The sequence below is a fragment of the Hesperophylax consimilis genome, chromosome 3 (genome assembly GCF_061612785.1).
Source record: "Hesperophylax consimilis isolate HC1 chromosome 3, BYU_Hcon_1.0, whole genome shotgun sequence".
NCBI lineage: Eukaryota > Metazoa > Arthropoda > Insecta > Trichoptera > Limnephilidae > Hesperophylax > Hesperophylax consimilis.
Genome location: NC_142838.1, coordinates 36610068 through 36634761, shown reverse-complemented (window position 1 = coordinate 36634761; position 24694 = coordinate 36610068). Strand labels below are relative to the sequence as shown.

Genomic DNA, 24694 nt, shown 5'->3' with positions numbered 1-24694 from the left:
TTATATTGTGATATCAAATTTATCATCTAGTTTTATAACTATTTGTTAATTTTTAGCTATATCAAGTAATAAAATTTTACATATTATAAAACATAATGATGCCACTCCCCAACTAAAACACGAGAAATAATTTATCAATTGAGTTGGGCAGATTCGTTAAAAAATATCATTTTTTCGCTATCAGCCCCAAAAAATTTCTACATTTGTAAATTATTGTAATGTGTACATATATTAAATAAAAAATAAAATAAAAATATATGGTTTTTTCATATATATTTTTTAATGAATAGTTAACATATCAACAAACAAGTCCTGCTAAGTCAATTCAAATGGCTTGTCAACAGGTGCTTAAAGTTTAGTTACATACCTATACATTTTAGATGTTATAATTCACATCTTATATCTACAGATTCAACATTTTTTCACAAATATTAAAGTTATTTTTTTTCCGACAACCAATTTTTCGCCATATATTTAACCTTATTCATAGACTTACATTGCTTTATAGTTAAAGTGTCAGGTGATAAGTTAAATATCTTCGGTATGTTGTATTCAAACGTTCTCTGTCCGTACTTATTATTAAATTTCGGAACTATTAACCCGTCATCGGGGGTCGAAGGGTTGGTAGGTCGTGGCGGGACACATCAAGCTGGATGATGCGCGCCTCAAGAAATGCTACAAATGACATAGCTGCATCAGCAGCACTACCAACAAGTCCAACTCTCTGGCGTCCACGAGCGGTCATCATGGCCCCGCGATCCCTGGGCAATGTGATCACCGGTGTGGGACGACAATCCCACCATCGAGGTCATAGCCGACAGAGAGGGGGCGAATGGCGAAACTCTGGCGCCATAAAACCAGAACACCCCAGCTAAGGGAAGGAAAACCCCCACAGAAAAACCCTCGCCTCCAGTAAGGGGTTGGGCGAGTGGCTAATAACCACTCCCTGTAAAAACAACATTATTACGAAACCGGAAACTAAGCCTCGGACAGCGAAAACACCCGGCAGACAACTTGGCAATCGAAATATGGACTTGAGAATGGCAACATGGAATGTAAGAACGATGTATAGAAGTGGGGCCCTCGGAGAAGTACTTGGAGAAATGGAAAAGTACAACATAGATATACCAGCAGTGCAGGAAACTAGATGGATAGGCACTGATACATTTGATACTAGAACGCATACAATAATGCACAGTGGCAATGAAAAACACCATGAGTTCGGAGTAGCCTTCATCGTTAATCAAAGATTAAAGAATCAAGTAATTGGTTTTAAGGCTGTAAACGAAAGAATATGCATACTCCGCATAAAAACCAAATTCTTTAATATTTCCATCATAAATGTTCACGCTGAGACAGAAGACAAAGATGAAGCAACTAAGGATACATTTTATAACAAACTGGAGCAGACATATGACACCATACCATCCAATGATATTAAAATGGTTATTGGAGACCTTAATGCTAAAATCGGTCAGGATCCGGCACACCAACAGGTTACAGGAAAAAACGGTCTTCATATGGAAAGCAATAACAACGGATCAAGGGTGATTGACTTTGCAGAATCACGAAACATGATAATAGCTTCAACACAGTTCCCAAGGAAGAATATACATAAATGGACATGGACATCACCTGGCGGCAGATACCATAATCAAATAGACCATAAAATTGAATTGAAAGAAGAGGGGCGACCAGTATCACAAATGTAAGAAGTTACAGAGGAGCTAACTGTGATTTGGATCACTATTTGGTAGTAGCCAGCTATAGATGCAGAATAGCAAGAGATAGAAGAGGAAATCAGCCAAGTATCCCAAAGCTAAACATCGATGCTCTTAAAACACCAGAAGGATTGGATAAATACCACGACTCACTGTCAACAAACCTACCAAACCAACTGAGTGATCAGCTCTCCTCAAACGATTTAGAAGAGGATTGGACCAGTCTGAGAGATGCACTGCTGACAGCGGCAGAATCAGGCATTGGAAATAGACCTAGGCAGGTTAGAAATCCTTGGTTCGATGAGGAGTGCATACAGAGCGTCTGCGAGAAAAATGAGCTAAGAAAATTATGTATAGAAAGGGGAACAAGATCAAAAAGACAAGCCTACGAACAAGCACGAAGAGATGCTAACCATTTGATTAAAAGAAAGAGACTATATTTTAACAACATATTGTTGAAAATGGAAAATGATTTTGTTAATAACAATCCACGTGAGGCATATAAAGGCGTCAATGTATTTAAAAAGGGCTTCAAACCCAATACATCCCTGTGCAGAGAGAGTAATGGAGACATAATAGGAGATAAGGAAAAGATTAAGACTAGGTGGAAAGAATACTTCCAACAGCTCTTGAATCCCAATAACAACCTGACAGTCGAACCAACTCACATTCCGGATGAGCTAAATAATGATGAAATTACTAGAGCGCCATCGGTGGCAGAAGTAAGGGCTGCCCTAAATAAATTGAAAAACAATAAAACACCGGGAGGAGACAATATCCCGGCAGAGCTCTATAAATATGGAAACGAACATCTGAAAAACCTGCTACACAATCTTATTGTAAAAATATGGACCGCCGAAAGAGTACCAGAAGAGTGGCAAACTAGTATAATTTGCCCCATACATAAAAAGGGAGACAAATTGAAATGTGAAAATCACAGAGGAATATCGCTACTTTGTACAGCGTATAAAATCTTCACAACAATTTTGAAAGAAAGACTAGAACGTCATTCAGAGAACTTGCTGGGAGAGTATCAGGCAGGTTTTAGGAGGGGGAGATCCACCACTGATCAACTCTTTACTACTCGACAAATCCTGACAAAATGCTGGGAATTCGATATAGACATATATCAACTATTTGTTGCCTTCAAACAGGCATATGACAGTATAGATAGGGAGAAAATATATGAAATACTCCTAAATTTTGGTATACCGCCCAAAATAGTCAAGCTTGTAAAAGCAACGATGGTTGGATCACGATGTCGAGTAAGGATAGGAGGTGAAACAACGGAGGATTTTAACGTCTCCCAGGGGCTGAAACAAGGTGATGGCTTAGCTCCCACTCTTTTCAATATTGTTCTGGAGCACGTCGTGAGGAAGACAATGATTGCTACCGACTCAAACATTTGCTACAAAAGCAATCAAATAGTTGGATATGCAGACGACCTTAACATTGTCGGAAGATCCTTACAGGCTGTAAGAGACGTGTTTGACCCTTTGGAGACTCCAGCAAGAGAGGTGGGCTTGCAAATCAATGAGAACAAAACTAAAATCATGATGCAAACCAGAACCCCACACCGTAGAATAAAAGATAAAGTGAATTTTAAAAACTCCTATAACTTTGAAGTGGTCGAAGAGTTTGCCTACCTGGGCTCCCATCATAACGCAGGACAACGAAGACCCAGTAGAAGTAAGAAAGCGCATCACAGCCGCTAACAACACTTACTTCGCGTTGCTGCCAGTGTTCAAATCCCGAAATGTCCATAGGAAAACCAAAATAACCCTGTATAAAACAATTATTAGAACGGTCTTGGCCTATGGATGTGAGGCGGGAACACTGACAGCAAAGTCTGCGGAACGGCTGGACACCTTCGAAAGAAAGGTACTTCGAAGAATCTTAGGAGCGGTGCGAGAGGGAGAGGCATGGAGAATCCGCCACAATAAGGAGCTATATGACATCTACCAAGCTCCCAGACTCTCTACTCATTTACGGCTCCAAAGACTAAGATGGGCCGGACATGTGCACCGAATGCCAAGCACACGTGTACCAAAGAAGGTTCTAACAGGACACCCGGGAGGCAAACGAAAGGCGGGCAGACCTAGGCTGAGATGGGAGGACGATGTCAGGAAAGATGCCAGAGGACTACTCCATGTTGCAGATTGGAAGACGACGGCCGAGGACAGAGGGCGGTGGAGGCTCATGTTAAAGGAGGCCAAGGCTCGAAATGGGCTGTAGCGCCATTGAAGAAGAAGAAGAAATTATGCATTTTTAAACATTTAAATGCTCATATATATCTCCAAATCACGATTAGGTGGCATAGCACTATCTTGCACGAACCCCTTCAATGAAATTATTGAAAAAATGTGGTTTGTTACTTTCCCTTAGTTTTACGGCTTTCAAAAGGGGGCCCCAAACTCCCAAAGTATGCCCTTGAGCCCCTTCACGGCTCAGTAAATAACTCCGTGCAAGACCGGGTACACGTCATCCTGACTTCTTCCTCGTTCCTTCCCTGTAAGCTCTATAAAAAAATCAAACAACCCCCCCCCCCCCCTATTGGAAGCTGGCGACGCCCCTGTATTTATATTTAACTTTTCATCGTTGCCAAGCATGACTGCAGATTGCCAACGAACAAACAACAGATCGCAACGACTAAAGGCATGTTCCAGAGTGGAAGATTCTCTCAGTATCGCCCTGGTGTAAGACCACTATTATAGTCGTGTTTGGTGATCATATCTGAATAGCCAAGTACGTCCTAACCTCCCTCATCCTAGCCTCCTTCCGTTTTCCACTCTCTCGAGCTATGTAACTAAGGTCACTACATTCTAAAAAAGTCCAAATGGCGGCAAAGGGATCATTATACAGTTTAAATTTTGAAAATTTAATAAAAATGTGAATATAACTGCATTGTTTTAATTTTTTATGTAAAACCGCACAAGAGTCCCAAGTGCTCTCAACCATCTGGAGCCAGTGAGACTATGGTACCCCAATTGGGGTATGTTGTGACGCTGAATGTAGCGGGGAGGGGAAGGAGATAGTAGTATCTGCCGCTCTGGAACGTGCTTAAAATATACTATGTATTATTTTTAAATAATATTAAATTTATTTGTGCACACCGGGATTTGACCCCGCCACCTCCCGCTTGCCAGTGGAGGGCTTTACCCCTCAACCACGGAGGCCAACAAGTTTTCCCATCTCTCCCGAATAAATTAGTTTTTTCTTTTAGTAATTAGGTTGAAACGAAGTATAATTTCCATAAGGGCCTGGAGTGCGGCGGTTAGGGAAATATTTACCAAAAATTACCTTATATCTTAATATGTAAAAATTCAGCTTGCGTTTTTTTGCGCTCGCAAACTCGAAAAGTAGTCTACCGATATCGCTGAAAATTTCAAGGTTTGTTCAAAATAGAAAAAAATAAGAAAGTAAGAAAGTAAACCATCATTAGACAACAAATAAGATGTCGTGGTGACACGGTGACCGGATAAATCATCAAAATGATAATTCATCACATCTTTAAAAAGTTATATAAAGTCATGGAAAGTGATGAAACAAACACTTTATTAACTGGGTTAAGTAGGTTAGGTTAGGTTAAAAAAAAATTTCATCATTTCTAATGTCTTTATATTATCATCTTTTAAAGGTGTGTTGAATTGTATATTAAATATCAAAAGGTTTTACAAGAGTAATAACAACAACAAAAACATTAGACTGGAAGATTTTGATGCATCTATTTTTTTGTATTGGGGCGAATGATTGCGACTGATCACATTTCTATAAAAATATATCGTAGAAAAGCAAAACATGCAAAATGGAAGGGCCCATTTAATTACGTTAAACCTTGCCTCGGAAACTATATATGTACTGCAGCGCCATCTACCTAATGCAATGTTTTTGTAACGAACCTAAAATAATTTTGGTTATAAACTACATGGATAATATTAGTTTCGTGGGGAATGCACAGGTACCGCTAATGTCTTCGTGGAAACAATAATAATATTATCCACAATCTAAACTCAAAAATGTTACATGCATTACGTAGACGCATAGATATTCCATAATAGATTTTAAGAATTTTATATATATGATAACAGCATTGAATTATGTAGTTAGAAAGCGAAATACATGTGCATATTTATTTAAAAGTTATTTATGTATGTATATTTATTTAACTGTAATAAATAATAATGTGAAATGAAAACGTAAGATCTATTTTGAATGGCTAATGTTAACCAACATAACATAACATATATAATTTATTACATTTCATGTAACTAATATCTAATATTTTTTCCAGGTTTAAAAATCATTTCACTTGTGAAAAATTCCGATTGATTTGTTTTCCCAGAAGTAGGGAGATTTCACAATACATCACATCACTGCCCAAATCTATTATGTTAGGTGACCGGGTATATCATCAAAATGATAATTCAACACACCTACAAAAAGTGGTATGTATAAAGCTTTGATTATATAAATGTCATTTATATAATCAAAGGTATAAAGTCACGAAAAGTTATGAAACAAAAACTAGGTTAAATAGGTTTCATAGGTAACTATTAAACCTAGTTTTTGTTTTATCACTTTTAATGACTCCGTATTACTTTAAAGGTTTGTTGAAATTTCATTTTGATGAAATATATCAGGGAACCATTATATTAATACTAAACTTAGGGCGGGTTGTTTAATCGTAAAACTAAAATTAATATTTTTTGCCTTGACTATATTTTGAACTCCACTCTAATATAAAGTCTGGTTGTTAAGATTCCAAACTGTTCCAACATAATTTATCGTTTTCAGTGAAAAGGCGAAGTCAAAAACATCAATATTTAGCTAAATATAAGTTTGAAGAGAGAGTGGACCAATCAGACCTTAGGCTGAGAAGTATTATTTTAAAAAATTGGTAAACTGTCTACAGTGGCATCCCGTATCTCCTACAACAATACATATCTCCACTAATTTGAATAAACTAGATAAAAGGAATAATGCCCTATCTTTAATGAAAATATATTCACATCTAAAACTAAAATGTTTTTTTCTTCTATTTTAGGCATAATTTACTTGCTGTCGCCTACACTACTTGGAGACTCCCGTATGTATTTAACTACTGAATTCTAATGAACTAAACGAAAGGGGCATTCGCCTTCAAAAACGCCTTTGTGTAAATATTCAAGCATCAAACTAAACGCTTTGTGTTGTTTAATCCCACATTTTGCTTGCACGCGATTTCGGCCTATACATATACACTAATACAGTAATAAGTAATAATAAAACCACAAAAGCTTGGAACCCCTTCACACAATCTGCTTCTACACCCTGTTCGCTAGTTCATTAAAGCAAGACAGAGAATTATGGGTGGACCCTTTTCCGACAAGCGGATTACATGGAGTAAAAACATTCTTCTTAACACATTTCATGCGGGCGAAAACAAAGGTCCTATCTGAGAAAATGGATTTTGTTTGAAACAGCTGTATCTTTGAAAATAATACATACATAGTTTTGACCACACACCAACTTTAAAATTATTGTCTGAAATTAAAGCCTACTTTTGTAATACTACGCCATAAACTGAAGTAAGTCAGTGGTGGGCCATTTAGTGATGTTTTATTTGCAAAAAATGTATGTATTTTATCACATTACAAAAAAAAAAAACTTCCGCTTCTCCGGTGCGATAAATGTAAGGATGTAAATTATCTGTTCTATGCAATGTGCATGTTCTATGGGTTCAAATATAGTTTTCTTTTGATAAAATATTCATTCACGCAAAAGACAAGAATTAGAAGATGGGGAAGATGATGAGGGATGGATGACCCGATGATGCAGTCTACTCAAAGTATGTGGAAAAGGTGCAAAAAAAGTTCATGCGGTGCCTGTACATGCGAGAGTTTGGGTACTACCCTTTGTTGTATCCCTCGGATTTCCTCGCGAGAATGCTGGGACTAAATCGTCTTGAGAAAAATTGCAATGGTATTAGTAGCACACAAGCTGCTAAACGGGCAGATTTGCAATCCTGATGTTTTGAAAAAATTGTCACTTTATGTGTCCGATAACTTCACCAGAGCGAGGCAACACAGGCTGTTTATTTTTCCTAGAGGCAGGACCAACCTACCAATGATCATGCCTCTGGGGAGAATGACCTCACTATTAAACCTTTCTTCCGAAATTGACATTTTTCAATCGAATCTCAATCATTTCAAGAGCAAAATAATGGTATTCTTTAGCACCATTCATCATTAGCAGTCATAATTAACGTACCTATTATATTATATAATTAATGTTATTATAATTAAGCTATTAACTACAAATTGTGAAATGTAATTGGTTATACAGTCGACTCTCGATAATTCGAAACTCGAGGGACTCTTCAAATATTACGAATTATCGAAGTGTTTGAAATATCAAATGGTTCGAAATTTGTGAGAGTAAATAAATAAAACTTCGAATTCTTAAGTGTTGATCAATTATTATTTATTAACTCCTATTCTATAACAATGACAAAAGTTTATAGGTACATTCGTGTACATACATGTAATCATAATGTGAATCAATTAATCTTTCGAAAGAAAGAATTCTGTTATACTGATTTGCTTCAAAGCACATTGCTGCTGCTCAGACTTCTCAATAATTTTTTTTAAGAGAAAAAGTGCCTGAAATGCTTTTTCATCACTTTCGTTTTGTAGACAGAAGGTTTGTAAGGTATCGAATGAGGATCTTGCTCCGCCTCTTTCTCTCTGCAACTTTGAATTGTCGAATGTTGAACGCCGATGAGTTCGAATTAACGCGTCGTTTTGTTTTATAGCAATGATTTTTTCGTTTGAATTACCAAGTGTACAAAAATGTATGGATTTAGTTCGAAATATAAAGAGATTTCGTAGGGAACTCGTGATAACTTTGAATTATAGAGAGGTTCGAATTATCGCATGTTTGAATTAACGAGAGTCGACTGTATATGTAAACTGTTTTTCACTTCTGACTTTGTTCACATTTTTAAATACATATACATATAGTTGGGGCCCTTACGAAGAGATTGATATAAAATGATTGGACAGCATTGCCTTTTCCGCCATTCAAGTTGGACCAGCGTAAAAGGTAGAACTACCCTTGTGTTAATAATTCAAACAAAATAATTTTAAAAACATTTATTTCAGTAATCTGCCAACGAGAATACACAATTTTGTAGCCAATTTTCAGAATAGCAATTTTTCTGTTGCTGGTAAAAAAAACATTAAAAACAAACAAAATGAAGGGTTAATGTTAGGTTAGGTTTAATGAAGTCAACTATTTGTTGGAATGCGAGAAATATTCATTAAGTCATGTCAACCTGTGTTATGCCCAGCGTAATTCCTGTTACGTAACAAACTTTAACAAAAAAAAAATCCATTTCCATAATACAAGTTAGTAATATATATTAAGTATAAATCAGTAGTAATTAAACAGAAACTTATGAGAAAGCGTGACTCTATATTTAATATCTAATTTACTGGTGAGTATAATTTTAATTTATGATAATAATTGTTTATTGATGCAAACATGTCATAATTGACCTTTTCTCGGATGCTGAATAAGACACCTAAATTAGAAAAATAATCGAAAGATCTGCATCCAAAAACCATACAACTTGTAGTATTGAAACTTTCCAATAACATTTGGAATGACAAATGTGCACAAATACTATGCATTACTAGGTCAAACATAATACTAATCACAAATGAAACTGATGAATTTTAAATATTAACCTCTCAGAAAAGGACTTTTATTTACTTTGTGTCCCTTTGCGAACTGTCAAAACGCGGAAATTTTTGTGTTATTCACGAGTTTTGTTAAAAGCTCCATAACTCACGTTTTGGGAAACGTAGCCTCATTCTAAAAAATGTTTTGGAAAGATTATGAAATTCACTATCTTATTGTTTTGTTATACGTAAATATTTGCGTTTCTAAATATACATTTTCTGAAAACGTCAAAAATATGTAAAAATCGCTGACCATTATTTCAAAGCTGTGAAAAATGTACTTTTTTCTGAGTATCATAAAGAAATAACACTTTATATATTGAAGAAATATAATTAAAAACTATTAGTCACCTCAAAATATTAACCGTCCAAACTAAAATATTTTTAATAAATTATTTAAAAACGCAATAAATTACGAACGAACAAGCTGACAGATTCAATCGACTCAGAAAATGCACCTCTAGATTCCATAGATATTTTTGAATGCAGACGCGTAGCGTTATTCATTATCGATACTCTGTTTTTTAAATCATGGCAATCCGTATACTAGTGATGGAAATAAATCTATTTTTGTAAAATCTCGCGCGCTTACGTGAAAAGACGTACTAATGTCTTGACCGCTATTATCATATTTACGTCTTTTGACGTTCTAATGTTCCGAGTGGTTAAACATGTTAAAATCCATATTACATCAACAAGCACTCACACGCATGTACAGACAATATTATCTAAAACACAGATTTATCATCATTCATGCACTGGTTTACGACCAATATAATTAAATAAGATAAATAAAAATTTAAAAGATTCAGTATTATAAATGATGACAATATATGATTGTATGCTTCAAATTAAAATATTAAAAAGTTTTGATTCTACCTAATTATGTGCATTGTGACATTCTAATTTTGAATGAGTTTGGAACAAAACATTGTTTGAAAATGGCCCCTTCATTAGGTACCTCACTACACATTAGAACTTATGAAAACCAAAGGGGCCCCAACAAATATTATTGCATGGAGTGCCAGGGACGATTCAGATTGTAAAGCTAATACAATTTACAATCAATTCAGTCAGCAAATGCTTTCACTATTCTTAGAAATCTTTCTAAAATAGCATTGCAGTTGATGTAAGATTCATGCCCTGATTTCACTTCTACGGGACAGATATTGTCGCTATTTGGAAAGAGACGAGAAGCTCTACTGCTTAAGTCATATGTACATGATATGAATGTTTTCATCACATCAGTCTTTAGATTCTCACTTCTTATCACCGGCTTCTTCTTCATCTTCAACCTCTTCACTTTCTTCTTCTTCCTCGCTTTCCTCACTACTGCTTTCAGTCTCACTCTCTGAGTCCCCGTCTCCTTTGGCCGCCTTCTTGGCCATCAGCTCCTTGAACTGCCGCACTGTGATTTTGCGAGGCATTATCTCCCGGAGGAAGTCCAGAGTGTCGTCCTCCTGCACCACATTGGCTATGTGTTTATATTCCAAGGACTTGGACTGGCAAGCATCGTAAGCCATCTTGGCTAGGTCGGCTATGAAAAGTTCCTGAAAATATTTTCAAATAGCAGTCTTAATACTATGAAATCTTAAACACGCTGTAGTCATTCATATATATATATTTTTTTAAAGAAAGACAAACATTCCCGGGTTACGAATAACCTGACAATATTTGAAAATCTCCTACTACCACCACAGTAAGCTGAAAATGTTGCTTGTGTTGTGATGGAGGACTTATATTATTAGATATTACTACTAATTAAATGCTAAAAATAAGGTTAATTATTCCAGGTTACATACAATGTCAAGAGACAGATTTTGCTTCATTTTATGGAATACGAAAGTTAAGTCGATGTACTAAAAAGTTTCGCACTCAAAATTTTTTTGTACATGATAATTTAGTCTATAAACAACAAACAATCAAATAATGGTGGTAAAACACAAACAAAACATATCCTTAGAGGTTACGTGCCGTATCCGGCTAGAAAAATAAGAAATTAACTCACAGTAACTTTTGTTACTAGAAACAGAGGAGTTTGGCCAACAATATCTACATCTGGCGAACTTTTCATAATAGTTTTCACTCTTGATATGGGAAGATGAAGCTCTTTTACTTTCGGCGGCGATATTTGCTTTTCTAATCCCGCCATTTTTAATAAAATGTGAAGTGAAGAACCATAAACAAAGAACTACAAGAACATTGAATAATGTGACTTCTATGGAATCTATGACAGTTTCACCCAGTATTGCCATATCTCAAAAATAAAAAATAAAAGCATGTTTCAAGGGTAAGAAAAACATGTTTTCGTAAGCTTTTTATTAAGAAATTATATAAGAAAACAACGGTACATCATAAAATTATGTAGAATGCTTTAACAAAAACAATCAATTATAATTTAATTTGAATAATAGGAAAAAAGTAATGTTTTGGAAAAAAAAATTCAAATAAAAATACATTAAAAAAAAGATTTTATTTTACATTTTTATAAAGTTTAACTTGTAGAATTCCAATTAAATTAAATAATAACATTAAAACATCAATAACTTTAAGAAAAAAAATTCAGATGCATGAGATGAGGGAGAACAAATTGTCCTTTTTTTTCGTATTACAGCCGTATGGAACCCGTATTGAATTTCAAGGGGGTGATAGTTTGATCAACTCTGTGTTGAATGACATTTGAAAGCTAATCGACAAGTGTGGACACCCTTTCAACATGTATTTTAAGTCGCTTGCAATTTTTAACTGTGTCCTGTTTTTAATTTTTTTTCTTGAAAAAACAACAGTACAACAGTAAATTTTTCTTTCGAAATTCGCAAATCATTGCGATAGCCTTCGGTATGTTCTAAAATAGTATCTCAATAAAAGCACTAGAAGCACCCAATTCGTTCCTCCTTATAATCCATTTTCTGGCCTACATACGACGTTTTTTGCCTTTTTCATATTCTAAAGTTCGTTCCGTAAAAGGTTTGAAATAATAGGGATGCCCGCAGTGATAATTTTACTTAACGCCATCTTGATTAACAATATCAGTTGGAGTCAAATTGAAAAGTCTGAACAAAATCCTTTTCCATTTTTGTCGTTCAATAAAAGTCGTTCAACTAAAATGGTTCTGTCTGAACTGGGCAAAACTGACGGACATCTCGCTAATATTGAATAACCAATATACAAACATCCGCCAACACTACATGACAACGGCCTAGTTCGAGATCAAAATGGCAAACAACCATAAATGTACTGCAAAGACAGTACTCAGCTATAGCGATAGGCACAATCGAGGAATCATCGATGATTTGCTCAATCTTTCGGATCATCGAAATATTTCGATTCATTATCATCAACCAATCGATTCTGTCATAAATCATCACACAGTCGAGACAATGGATTTGAAACTTCATTGAACAATGAATCTATTCCGTCAAAAATCATTATACAGTCCGAGACAATCGTTTTGATAATCATTCGAAACCAAAGCCGTGACGTCATTCGTCAGAATTCAAGGCCTACTACAGAACTAGTAGGCCTTGTCAGAATTCACTCGAAAACGTAAATCGATTCCCAACTCCGAGAAAAGTCAAAAATATCTCGGATCCATTGACAAACGAGTAAATAGTACATAGTACATAGCGCCCTTGAGATGATTTTTTACGAAAACGGCGCTATATCAAATAGCTTAATATATTGGTTAGCTTAATATTATTGTATTATGTACTACCTATTATGATTTGATATCCACTGGTGATTACGAATTATTCTTTGCTAATTCTCAAATGTTTATTTTGGATATTATCTACCAACCAAAGAAGCTACGAGAATGTGAAAAAATCATTCATTTTGTCGGTGTGCCCCCCACCCCTCCCCGCCCCGACAAAAATCTGCCTCTATCCGCAGCTACTGGTCCCGCTGAACTCCTAGCAATTAAATAAATTCATCATAAAATATTTCGATCATGTTAATGTTTCGATCCTGTCCATCACTACTCAGCGGTCAACAGTTCAAAATGTCCAAAGACATTCAGAGTTTTTCATTGGTGGATCTACTTAAGCAACAATGTCACAAGCCATAGAGATTACCGTGTCTTTTCTACGGTTCCAATTTTCGATCGGAGTTATACCAAAACCTCAAATTGTGTTAACCCCCCTGAAAACTGAGCACTTATTTGTGTATAGTGTATACATTATACATATAAGGGATGGTCCGATGCTCTTTAGGTAACCCGCTTCTCTTCAACCTCTTCACTTTCTTCTTCTTCCTCGCTTTCCTCACTACTGCTTTCAGTCTCACTCTCTGAGTCCCCGTCTCCTTTGGCCGCCTTCTTGGCCATCAGCTCCTTGAACTGCCGCACTGTGATTTTGCGAGGCATTATCTCCCGGAGGAAGTCCAGAGTGTCGTCCTCCTGCACCACATTGGCTATGTGTTTATATTCCAAGGACTTGGACTGGCAAGCATCGTAAGCCATCTTGGCTAGGTCGGCTATGAAAAGTTCCTGAAAATATTTTCAAATAGCAGTCTTAATACTATGAAATCTTAAACACGCTGTAGTCATTCATATATATATATTTTTTTAAAGAAAGACAAACATTCCCGGGTTACGAATAACCTGACAATATTTGAAAATCTCCTACTACCACCACAGTAAGCTGAAAATGTTGCTTGTGTTGTGATGGAGGACTTATATTATTAGATATTACTACTAATTAAATGCTAAAAATAAGGTTAATTATTCCAGGTTACATACAATGTCAAGAGACAGATTTTGCTTCATTTTATGGAATACGAAAGTTAAGTCGATGTACTAAAAAGTTTCGCACTCAAAATTTTTTTGTACATGATAATTTAGTCTATAAACAACAAACAATCAAATAATGGTGGTAAAACACAAACAAAACATATCCTTAGAGGTTACGTGCCGTATCCGGCTAGAAAAATAAGAAATTAACTCACAGTAACTTTTGTTACTAGAAACAGAGGAGTTTGGCCAACAATATCTACATCTGGCGAACTTTTCATAATAGTTTTCACTCTTGATATGGGAAGATGAAGCTCTTTTACTTTCGGCGGCGATATTTGCTTTTCTAATCCCGCCATTTTTAATAAAATGTGAAGTGAAGAACCATAAACAAAGAACTACAAGAACATTGAATAATGTGACTTCTATGGAATCTATGACAGTTTCACCCAGTATTGCCATATCTCAAAAATAAAAAATAAAAGCATGTTTCAAGGGTAAGAAAAACATGTTTTCGTAAGCTTTTTATTAAGAAATTATATAAGAAAACAACGGTACATCATAAAATTATGTAGAATGCTTTAACAAAAACAATCAATTATAATTTAATTTGAATAATAGGAAAAAAGTAATGTTTTGGAAAAAAAAATTCAAATAAAAATACATTAAAAAAAAGATTTTATTTTACATTTTTATAAAGTTTAACTTGTAGAATTCCAATTAAATTAAATAATAACATTAAAACATCAATAACTTTAAGAAAAAAAATTCAGATGCATGAGATGAGGGAGAACAAATTGTCCTTTTTTTTCGTATTACAGCCGTATGGAACCCGTATTGAATTTCAAGGGGGTGATAGTTTGATCAACTCTGTGTTGAATGACATTTGAAAGCTAATCGACAAGTGTGGACACCCTTTCAACATGTATTTTAAGTCGCTTGCAATTTTTAACTGTGTCCTGTTTTTAATTTTTTTTCTTGAAAAAACAACAGTACAACAGTAAATTTTTCTTTCGAAATTCGCAAATCATTGCGATAGCCTTCGGTATGTTCTAAAATAGTATCTCAATAAAAGCACTAGAAGCACCCAATTCGTTCCTCCTTATAATCCATTTTCTGGCCTACATACGACGTTTTTTGCCTTTTTCATATTCTAAAGTTCGTTCCGTAAAAGGTTTGAAATAATAGGGATGCCCGCAGTGATAATTTTACTTAACGCCATCTTGATTAACAATATCAGTTGGAGTCAAATTGAAAAGTCTGAACAAAATCCTTTTCCATTTTTGTCGTTCAATAAAAGTCGTTCAACTAAAATGGTTCTGTCTGAACTGGGCAAAACTGACGGACATCTCGCTAATATTGAATAACCAATATACAAACATCCGCCAACACTACATGACAACGGCCTAGTTCGAGATCAAAATGGCAAACAACCATAAATGTACTGCAAAGACAGTACTCAGCTATAGCGATAGGCACAATCGAGGAATCATCGATGATTTGCTCAATCTTTCGGATCATCGAAATATTTCGATTCATTATCATCAACCAATCGATTCTGTCATAAATCATCACACAGTCGAGACAATGGATTTGAAACTTCATTGAACAATGAATCTATTCCGTCAAAAATCATTATACAGTCCGAGACAATCGTTTTGATAATCATTCGAAACCAAAGCCGTGACGTCATTCGTCAGAATTCAAGGCCTACTACAGAACTAGTAGGCCTTGTCAGAATTCACTCGAAAACGTAAATCGATTCCCAACTCCGAGAAAAGTCAAAAATATCTCGGATCCATTGACAAACGAGTAAATAGTACATAGTACATAGCGCCCTTGAGATGATTTTTTACGAAAACGGCGCTATATCAAATAGCTTAATATATTGGTTAGCTTAATATTATTGTATTATGTACTACCTATTATGATTTGATATCCACTGGTGATTACGAATTATTCTTTGCTAATTCTCAAATGTTTATTTTGGATATTATCTACCAACCAAAGAAGCTACGAGAATGTGAAAAAATCATTCATTTTGTCGGTGTGCCCCCCACCCCTCCCCGCCCCGACAAAAATCTGCCTCTATCCGCAGCTACTGGTCCCGCTGAACTCCTAGCAATTAAATAAATTCATCATAAAATATTTCGATCATGTTAATGTTTCGATCCTGTCCATCACTACTCAGCGGTCAACAGTTCAAAATGTCCAAAGACATTCAGAGTTTTTCATTGGTGGATCTACTTAAGCAACAATGTCACAAGCCATAGAGATTACCGTGTCTTTTCTACGGTTCCAATTTTCGATCGGAGTTATACCAAAACCTCAAATTGTGTTAACCCCCCTGAAAACTGAGCACTTATTTGTGTATAGTGTATACATTATACATATAAGGGATGGTCCGATGCTCTTTAGGTAACCCGCTTGCACAGCGCGGGTGTAAACTGTGCACCCTAAAGTTTAAATTTAGAATTACAGAATTCAATATATCATGTAATTTCTGTAGGTGCTGGAGTGGTAAGATTGAAAAATACGATATTATTGATGTTGTAGCTGAAAATAATAAAGTGCGCTGACTTCGGGAGGTGATTCTACCTGACGGTAGAAGTAAAAAAGATTCGTAACTTTTTAGAAATTACGATGTTTATTTTCCCATACAAAATATTTTTCCATAGAAGAATATTTATTTTCCATTACGAACTATTGAACTACCTTATAACTTTGGACTTTCTGAACAAGTTATTTATCTTTATTGCTTCTAAAATCATGTAGAATCACCCCCCACCCACCCCCGGACACCCTGGATAATTGTGAGAAATTTTATAATAGATATCTATAATATAAATTTATAAAAAGAAATCTAATTTAATAACACTATACATAATATCAATATTTTCGATAATTCAAAACACATACAAAATTCTGTTTTTCCTCCTTCATATAATCCTTTTCTACAGCCTAAAGTTTGTAACAGACCACGCTATAAGCGTGGTATATCTTCGTGGCTTGGCCCATTTCACCGTATCGCTCGCCATACATTCGCATTGGTAGTGTATGGCGAGAGATATGCTGAAATAGACCACGATGCGTATAATGTAATGTGTCGCCTACCTAAATCTATCGCTTATTTTAATTTTCTGCATTAGGGTTACTAAGGAGAAGAACTTTTTGTCAGGAAAATGGGTGGATTCTGGTCCTTGATTATTCAAACATATTGAAAAATAATTGTGAGATTGCACTACATTACGTTTTTATTTTTTATAATTTAAAAAAAAATAGTCTATTAAAATTTTATTTATTATTCTATGTTAGAACGAAAGGGAAAATCCGTTTAATTTTGTTTCGTTTTGGAGGTAAAGTTAAACTTGTGGGGAATTTGAAAATATCTTCATCTCTCGGAGGTATTTTTGGAACAAGTGCATTGGCAACTTTGGTCCACTTTCATATTTGAACGGTTTGAACGATTTGAACCGATGAAAACGTTTTGATGCAGGTTTACACCGGTAAATTGTTTTTCAGGTGCAGTCATGGGTTAATTTTTGCACTGTGACGCAACACGACAACATTAGTGACGAGATGCTAACATTTTACAGTGTTCTTAAAAGCGGGTAATCTTAAAAATGAAAAACGTCTCAACTCCCAAACAAAATACAGTGGCCGTTAAAAAAGCAAGCTATTTGACTGTTGACGTCCCGGGTCACTTCAACAGATTTTATGCGTTTTTGGGAGCCCCGAAACTAAAACATAAAATTATTTTAACTGTACAAAAAATATATGCAGATATTTAAGTTAGAAGATCATTTTTTAAATGGACTGCAGTTCCTCATTATAATACCCCAATGACTTCACGGCTATAATCCTCGAATCCGTGCTAAACAATTTGCCCTACTTGCCATCTGGAAGCCGAGCGGTCGCAATTTCCCTTCTTGCGAATACGAAATGGATCTTCATTATTCTACCAATAAAATAAATGATACTCGAGCCTTGAACTATTCCATAAGAAATATACAATAACCCCGCATAAGTAAAAATCATTTATTGTGGTTTGTCATTTTTGGTGCGAAAAATATTTCAAGGTTATTCTACCCTGTTGATTTGCTTTCCCTCAGGAACATTATTTTGACAATGTAGGTGCCGTCTTCTAGTTCTAGCGTATAAGAGGGAAAAATACTCAAAACTTACCAAATTACACTGATTTAGAATTCATATTGAAAATTGAATAAAAAAAATAATATTGATGTTTTTATTAATAATGTCTTTATTTTTTTTGTTTACCTTAAGGTAATGTTACAACAAAATGTAGGTGGTAACGGGTGGCCAGCTTGTTGTGCACTCCTTCAGAACTGTCCTCACAGAAGACAAAAGACTAGAAAAAGCCCGATCAACTAGCGTAAATATACAATTTTGGTGTCGGCCGCTACTTCTCGCCGAACTGAGTCTACGAGCGAACGTAAAAACATTTAAGCTAGGTTTGTGTACAAGTTGTCGAGACATCTCCGAAATAAACTTATTTAACGTAACAGTAATAAAAGATAAGTTAAACAATAATTTACAAAATACTGATACACGACGCTCGGCCAATGTTTGAGTAAACGACGATGCAAGAAGGAACGGAGAGAAGAGAGTGGAGAATTTACATCTCCTTCTCGATCTTGATGAGCTCGGCAATGCCATCGTACATCTCCTTGACGGCGTCGTACTCCGTGAGTCCCATCCGCCTCTTGTTGGAGATGTCGTAGACACCGCCCTCGGCCTCGGTGTGCTCGCCGCGGGTTCCACGCACCTGCAGGTTGTAGCGTCCGGCCACCTCGTCCAGCTTAGCCTTGTTGGAGGCCAGCTTGGGCACCTTGATGTGCACGGAGGCGCGCACGGTCGTGCCCAGGTTGGTGGGGCAGAAGGTCAGGAAGCCCAGGCGGTCATTGTGGGAGAAGGGGATGCGCTTCTCGATGTCGTTGACGGCGTTTACCAGGCGATGGTAGACCTGTCCCAGGTCACCGCCCATCTGCATAGAGATGAGGCGGAGGTGGTCCTCTTCATTGCACCACACCAGGAAGGTCTTGGCATCATTGTGGTAGATACCGCGGCCGGAGGGCCAGAAGCGGCAAGCGTTGGCGGCCTGCAGGAAACGGTCTCCCTCCTTGAACAGGAAGTGGTCATCGATGAGCTGCTGCTGGACATCCTTGCTCATGCCGGTCAGGGGGTGGAACTTGCCCTTAAGTTCTCCCTCGAGGCCGGACAGGGTGGTGGACACCTTGCCCTCCATCTCCTTGTACTGCTCCTCGGTTAAGCAGGGGTTGAAGGGGTATCCCTCCATGGAGCGGCCGCACCGCACGCGGGTGGACACCACATACTCGCCAGCGGGGTCGAGGTTTCCCAGGGTGTCTACGTCTCCCCAGTTCTTCGGGGGGTGCTTGTCGGTCTTCTTGAAGCCCGTGTGGTAGTCCTCGATGATGGGGTCGAACAGCTCAGCGAACACTGTGTACGCCTCGGCATCGGGAGCATAGATGCCTACTCCGGAGTCGTGGTTTTCCAAACCTGAAAATATGCAATCAAATAATATTACTCAAGAGTTCCAACATATTTCTATTTGTAAAACGGTAGTATGGGAGTATTTAAGGACGCGATTTTTAAAAGAAAAACAAATGTTATCTTCATTATAAATTACAAAATTAGCTACGCATTTAAAACTTGCTTACATGCGGACATATTTACCTACAACATATTTACGAAAGCTAATCAAATTTTCAAAGCATAATAATAACACCCGACGCAGATTAAAGTCTAAAAAAAGAATCCAGCTGCCACCTGTTTCCTGCTCGCGCAACTGGCTGCCGACCTGCACACTCAACACTCACCACTTGCAAGCAGAGCTATTTTTTCAGTTATCAAGCCTACACTATTGTGAAAGATACCCATTTCAAAGAACTAATTCCATTAAATATTTTCGTGACAGTAGTTTAGTTTCTTATACGTCTGGAAGTGAATTTGAGTAGTTCAATTAGGGCGAAATATAAAGGGGTTCCTTTTCCAACCAGGCCGAAAACAGAAGAATAAAAACAACACTACATAAGTAGTGTGCGTTAACAGGTAGGTAGGTAACCTAGCAGCGGTGGTGTGTTGAGTTGGGGAATGTTCAATGTGTTTCCAGCGGGTTCGGTCCGCAGCAAACAAGGTAAGTACCTAAACCTTTACATTACAAGGTCAAGAGCAGCTCAGGTTAAACATGTTTTCGAGGTCGTTATATTTTTGGGGTGGCAATAAAGAAGGGCAAAGAAAGCACACGCAATATAAGTATAGGCATTTTTTTAGTTTTGCCATTGTACGTAGCTAAATGAAACTCCGAACTAACACGGACATTATAAGAATCAAAGATGTTTCTAAGAAGAATTTGTATGTCAATAGATACATTGGAAATTAAGTAAAAATAAGTAACTAATCTCAAAATAATATCTTTCTGGATAATACAAAACAATCATCAAAGTACACACAATCGTAACATAAATATAATCAATTTGTAACGAAAATTTGAAGATAAGATTACAAGCGACGTATGTTTGATTAATTTAAAAAATACAGATACGAGCAGTTAAAGAGATAATTTTATTTATTATTATAAATCCGAGAGTGCTGATGTCCTATTGAAGCCTATTATAACCGCATAGAAAGTCTAAAACATCTAGGGCCTATGCACTCGCTCACGTAGGCATCAAATATACTTCAGACTTTAGTTATCGTGACTCAACTTCACAAAGGTAAATGACCTCAGGTATAGAGCCAACCACGGAATTAATTGTACACATATCCAACTAGATAAATCATTACCAAACTTTTAAATGAGAGCGGCTGGAAACTTTCAAACAGATTCCAAGTTACCGGCAGGTGAAATTTTAATATTATGCTTCATTGTCATCTAAATATAGAATGATTTACCTACCTACCAACTGTTTGAACACGTACCGTGCGGCAAACACCTGTAGGCGAAGGAAGGAACTAAAAAATCAGCCAAGTCGAAATGAGCAATTTCGAACCAATCTTTTTTATGAATCTTGGATGATTTTAGAAAATTGTGGAGTGTTAAAGGTATTCAAGTTTGAGAGGAAACTCACCAGACTGGATGACATCAAGGAGGGTGGATCCAAAGGATGTCTTCTTGTTCTTGAGGTTGTCGAAGATCTCCTTGGTCAGGAACTTCTTCAGCAGGGACTTGGAGTCGGAAGCGGCAAGCTTCGCGAATCCAGTCTCCAACTTTTCAAGGACTGCCGCGTCAACCATGGCGTTTGATTTATTTCTGTAAAGATAAAGATAATCTCGGATTAGCCCGTGCACCAAAAGAATGGCGATTATAAACAGAAACAGGCGGAAAACTCTCCACGTCATCTTAGAATGATGGGACCGGCCGCGAGCAACGGTAAAGTCATTATTTACCCTTTCGACTTCGATGAAGATTGAATAGCGCGGGGACACGTATTTCTTGAACACATTTTGAATATTGGTGAAGATAAAGGTGACTGATTAATAATAAACACGTCCGTCAAAGGTGAATCTCAATCAATAAACAATAGCTGTCATAAATCTCTCTGTGATAAAACAAATGCATCTTCAGGAAATTAATTTGACTTTAGAACGCTTTTGTAAAGGTTTATGTAGGTACTTTTACTGCAAGGCAATAAAACAGTGATTTGTTTTAAGTACCTGGGTACCTAATTATTACTTAATTTTCTTTTAAACTACCGCACAAGAATTGAAATAGTTATTGTTCAATAAATTGATAGATACAGAATAAGGAGATGCTTTGGAAGCATTAATGTAAACAACTACTTATGTTTTCTAGAATACGTGTTTTTTAATCTTGAAATATTAGACATAAAAATGTATAGCAAGTAACATGACTGTAAAAAGATTTAGCCGAATTAAATAAGAGCCACACTCAATTTCATACCATTTAAATTAACTTTGAATGCAAAACCGCCGGTATGATTCATAGTTTGCATTTTTTGCTGCGAGTCACGGGATGTCTAATAACAATATACTATAGGTAGGCAGTAACAGTGGGCAGGTACCGACCCAAGGCCAGATGTGGCGGCTGCCGGTAGGTACCGGCACATCTGCCCCACGTGAGCTGTGCCAGTACCAAGTCCATACCAATGTGCATCAGACAATACATATGCAAACAACCCCTTTACTAACATAGCCGGCTATAATCGCAGCCATAAATGTGTTTATTGTGCTCCCATAGTCGCGATGTGTCATGTTACTGTCTGCCATTCTACAGGAAAATAATATTCTAATATGACAAACATTTCTACGAATACGGTACACGCAAGCTACTGGCAATACCCGACTAATTTTGTACTAAGCATTTTCAGCGCGGTTTGTAAGAACTGAATGCAAATTTCGCAAATATGAACTTATTTCGTCAGAAAAGTGTGCGATAACAATAATAAAAGCTGCGTTATAAATACAAATACAGAATAATAATGTAATACTAGTTACAGGGAGATGACATTTGACAGATTAGAATGGCGGGCTCATCCGGCAAGCGGGAAAGCAAAGCACGGCGTCGGCTCTCCTGGGAGATCCGGAGACCAGGAAACCAGTTAGCCAGGCGTATGAATATATAATAATATTGTTTGTCTAAACAACAATAACTACTAGATTGATTGCACGCGAGCCCATTTGATATGCCACGGGGCTCACCTAGCCAGGAAAACCATGGAGTCAGATACACACCCTTCTGTCGCTCCTTCCACCGTCTTTACATTGTCTTTATCTTTGGACGCACAGCCACCCATCGTAAATGAAATTGGTTTATTAACTACACTATTAAAAAGTTCGGTAAAAAAACACTACATGTACACTAGGGAGACGGATATTTGTCTACAGTTTTCCGGGATAAACGGGAAACCGAGGTAAATGCTAGGGGTAGCGGCGGACAGTCGCCGGGAGAACAGAGCAGGTGACGGGCGGGGGGAGGGGTGGGTTCGGGGGCGGGGCAGCTGGGGGTGGCTGGGATGTGCACGCAACCCGATCGATCCTACGCACGCTCGGCAACAAGCGGAATCCTCCGATCACGGATAGACAATCCCGAATCCTTGGCGGGAATTATTCAAAATACAAATGTATCTTAAATGGCGGGAAGTATCGTTTAGTTAACCGGAGTCCGACAGTTGACACCAGAGTTGTAAGCAAGTTGTTAACACCGCGACGGCTTTACTAGAAGAACTCTCGACTTTTCAATGCACTTGATGATAATGTCCACAAAGTACATTAAATATGACTTACAGTTTTATAGATGCAATCTAAGATACCATTATTTGATGTTGAGATAAGTTGACAAGCGCTATCGGAGAACATGTCGCCGAAGTTATTTATCTTCGCTATCTTGTCAAGTCACAAGACAATGATATACGATCTATTTATCAATCAAGGAATCACTTTCACTGTTGCGATGGAGATACAGAGTTTAAATATTTATATATCTGGCATTCAGTCGCCAGCGATGTTACATAACGGAAGGAACCTGGACTGGTGATCAATAAACTTTATTTACAACAATTTTAACGACATCGTAATACTTATATCCGCTCCGAAAGAAATTTAATTTATTCAGAATCTGTCAGTCGCGTCGAGAAGTCAGAAACAAAGTTTCCAAAATAAGTTTTAAAACGTTGAAAACCTACCCGCATTGTCGGTCGAGAGGCTGTTTAGTGTTTAGCTGCAGGACAATTTATTGTTGTTACGTATAAAAGATTAAAGAACTCCGAAGTTTGAAGCTTCTTCACCGAACCGGCATTACATAACGAAACACCCGCACGACATACGCGAAATTAAAATTCAAATAATATTTAAACCGTTGGTAAAATTCCCGACGAACGATATTTCTTCACTTGAACAAGAATTTAAGAATTGCACAAAATTTTCACAAATTAAAAAAAAAGTTTTCTTCCCGGATTCGTCGAATCTCGCAAAGTTTGGGACTGAGATTCCAATGGATATAGAAAGTTTCCCGGTTTCTTACCTTGAGTAGCTCTCGACTCTCCGTTCTAGCACCGAAGTGTGGAATGCCCGCAGAGGATGGCCTGGCTCCGAGGCCGCCCCCCCCGGTGAACAGCGCCCCCGCTGTCCCCGCGCCGCGCATGCGCGACCCCCTCCCCACAACCGCCGGCTCGCTACTAGCGCCGCTACCGCACGAGCGGCGCTTCCCGTCATCACTGCAGCGTCAAATTATAAATGAATCAACCTAACCTTATCTAAATCCTCTACTCTACGCCGGATATACAGTTACAGAGACTTCATATACAAAAACCGTAAAAATAATAAAAACAGTTTAAGTACTTTGTTTTTAATGTTGCGTTTCAACACATTGGCACATTTCACAAGTTATACCACGCCGGTTGTTCACGGCTGCAAAAAACTATTGATAAAATGTTAGAATCGCTGTACTACAAGCTAACGAATACGTCAAACAATAAAACAAACATTGCTAAACTGTCAAAACACATGAAATTTTGAAACTT

At 37.1% G+C, this 24694-nt stretch overlaps 3 protein-coding genes across 3 annotated transcripts; all 3 read right to left on the bottom strand.

Annotated features, from left to right (window-relative positions):
• Positions 1 to 10116: 10116 nt before the first annotated feature.
• Positions 10117 to 11646, bottom strand: LOC149425381 (chromatin accessibility complex 16kD protein-like). Its single transcript, XM_089651102.1, has 2 exons — positions 11454 to 11646; positions 10117 to 10995 (listed from the first exon to the last, which is right to left on the bottom strand). Exons 1-2 carry the CDS (start codon positions 11595 to 11597, stop codon positions 10705 to 10707), a joined length of 435 nt encoding a protein of 144 aa, XP_089507228.1. The 5' UTR covers positions 11598 to 11646; the 3' UTR covers positions 10117 to 10704.
• A 2006-nt stretch (positions 11647 to 13652) lies between these two features.
• On the bottom strand, positions 13653 to 14582 carry LOC149425380 (chromatin accessibility complex 16kD protein-like). Its single transcript, XM_089650773.1, has 2 exons — positions 14390 to 14582; positions 13653 to 13931 (listed from the first exon to the last, which is right to left on the bottom strand). The coding sequence occupies exons 1-2, from the start codon at positions 14531 to 14533 to the stop codon at positions 13653 to 13655; spliced, it is 423 nt and encodes a 140-aa protein (XP_089506899.1). The 5' UTR covers positions 14534 to 14582.
• Positions 14583 to 18411: 3829 nt separating this feature from the next.
• Positions 18412 to 24352, bottom strand: LOC149425379 (arginine kinase). The gene is made up of 3 exons (XM_089650608.1): positions 24196 to 24352; positions 21284 to 21465; positions 18412 to 19712 (listed from the first exon to the last, which is right to left on the bottom strand). The coding sequence occupies exons 2-3, from the start codon at positions 21447 to 21449 to the stop codon at positions 18811 to 18813; spliced, it is 1068 nt and encodes a 355-aa protein (XP_089506734.1). The 5' UTR covers positions 21450 to 21465; positions 24196 to 24352; the 3' UTR covers positions 18412 to 18810.
• Positions 24353 to 24694: the final 342 nt, after the last annotated feature.

Bases quoted from the DNA above. Each gene is read 5' to 3' on its own strand.
- LOC149425381 (XM_089651102.1), bottom strand. From the start codon at position 11,597: ATGGCGGGATTAGAAAAGCAAATATCGCCGCCGAAAGTAAAAGAGCTT. The intron at 10,996-11,453 runs GTGAGTTAATTT...AAATATTTTCAG, and splicing joins TTCTAGTAACAAAAGTTACT to GAACTTTTCATAGCCGACCT.
- LOC149425380 (XM_089650773.1), bottom strand. From the start codon at position 14,533: ATGGCGGGATTAGAAAAGCAAATATCGCCGCCGAAAGTAAAAGAGCTT. The intron at 13,932-14,389 runs GTGAGTTAATTT...AAATATTTTCAG, and splicing joins TTCTAGTAACAAAAGTTACT to GAACTTTTCATAGCCGACCT.
- LOC149425379 (XM_089650608.1), bottom strand. From the start codon at position 21,449: ATGGTTGACGCGGCAGTCCTTGAAAAGTTGGAGACTGGATTCGCGAAG. The intron at 19,713-21,283 runs GTGAGTTTCCTC...GCATATTTTCAG, and splicing joins CCTTGATGTCATCCAGTCTG to GTTTGGAAAACCACGACTCC.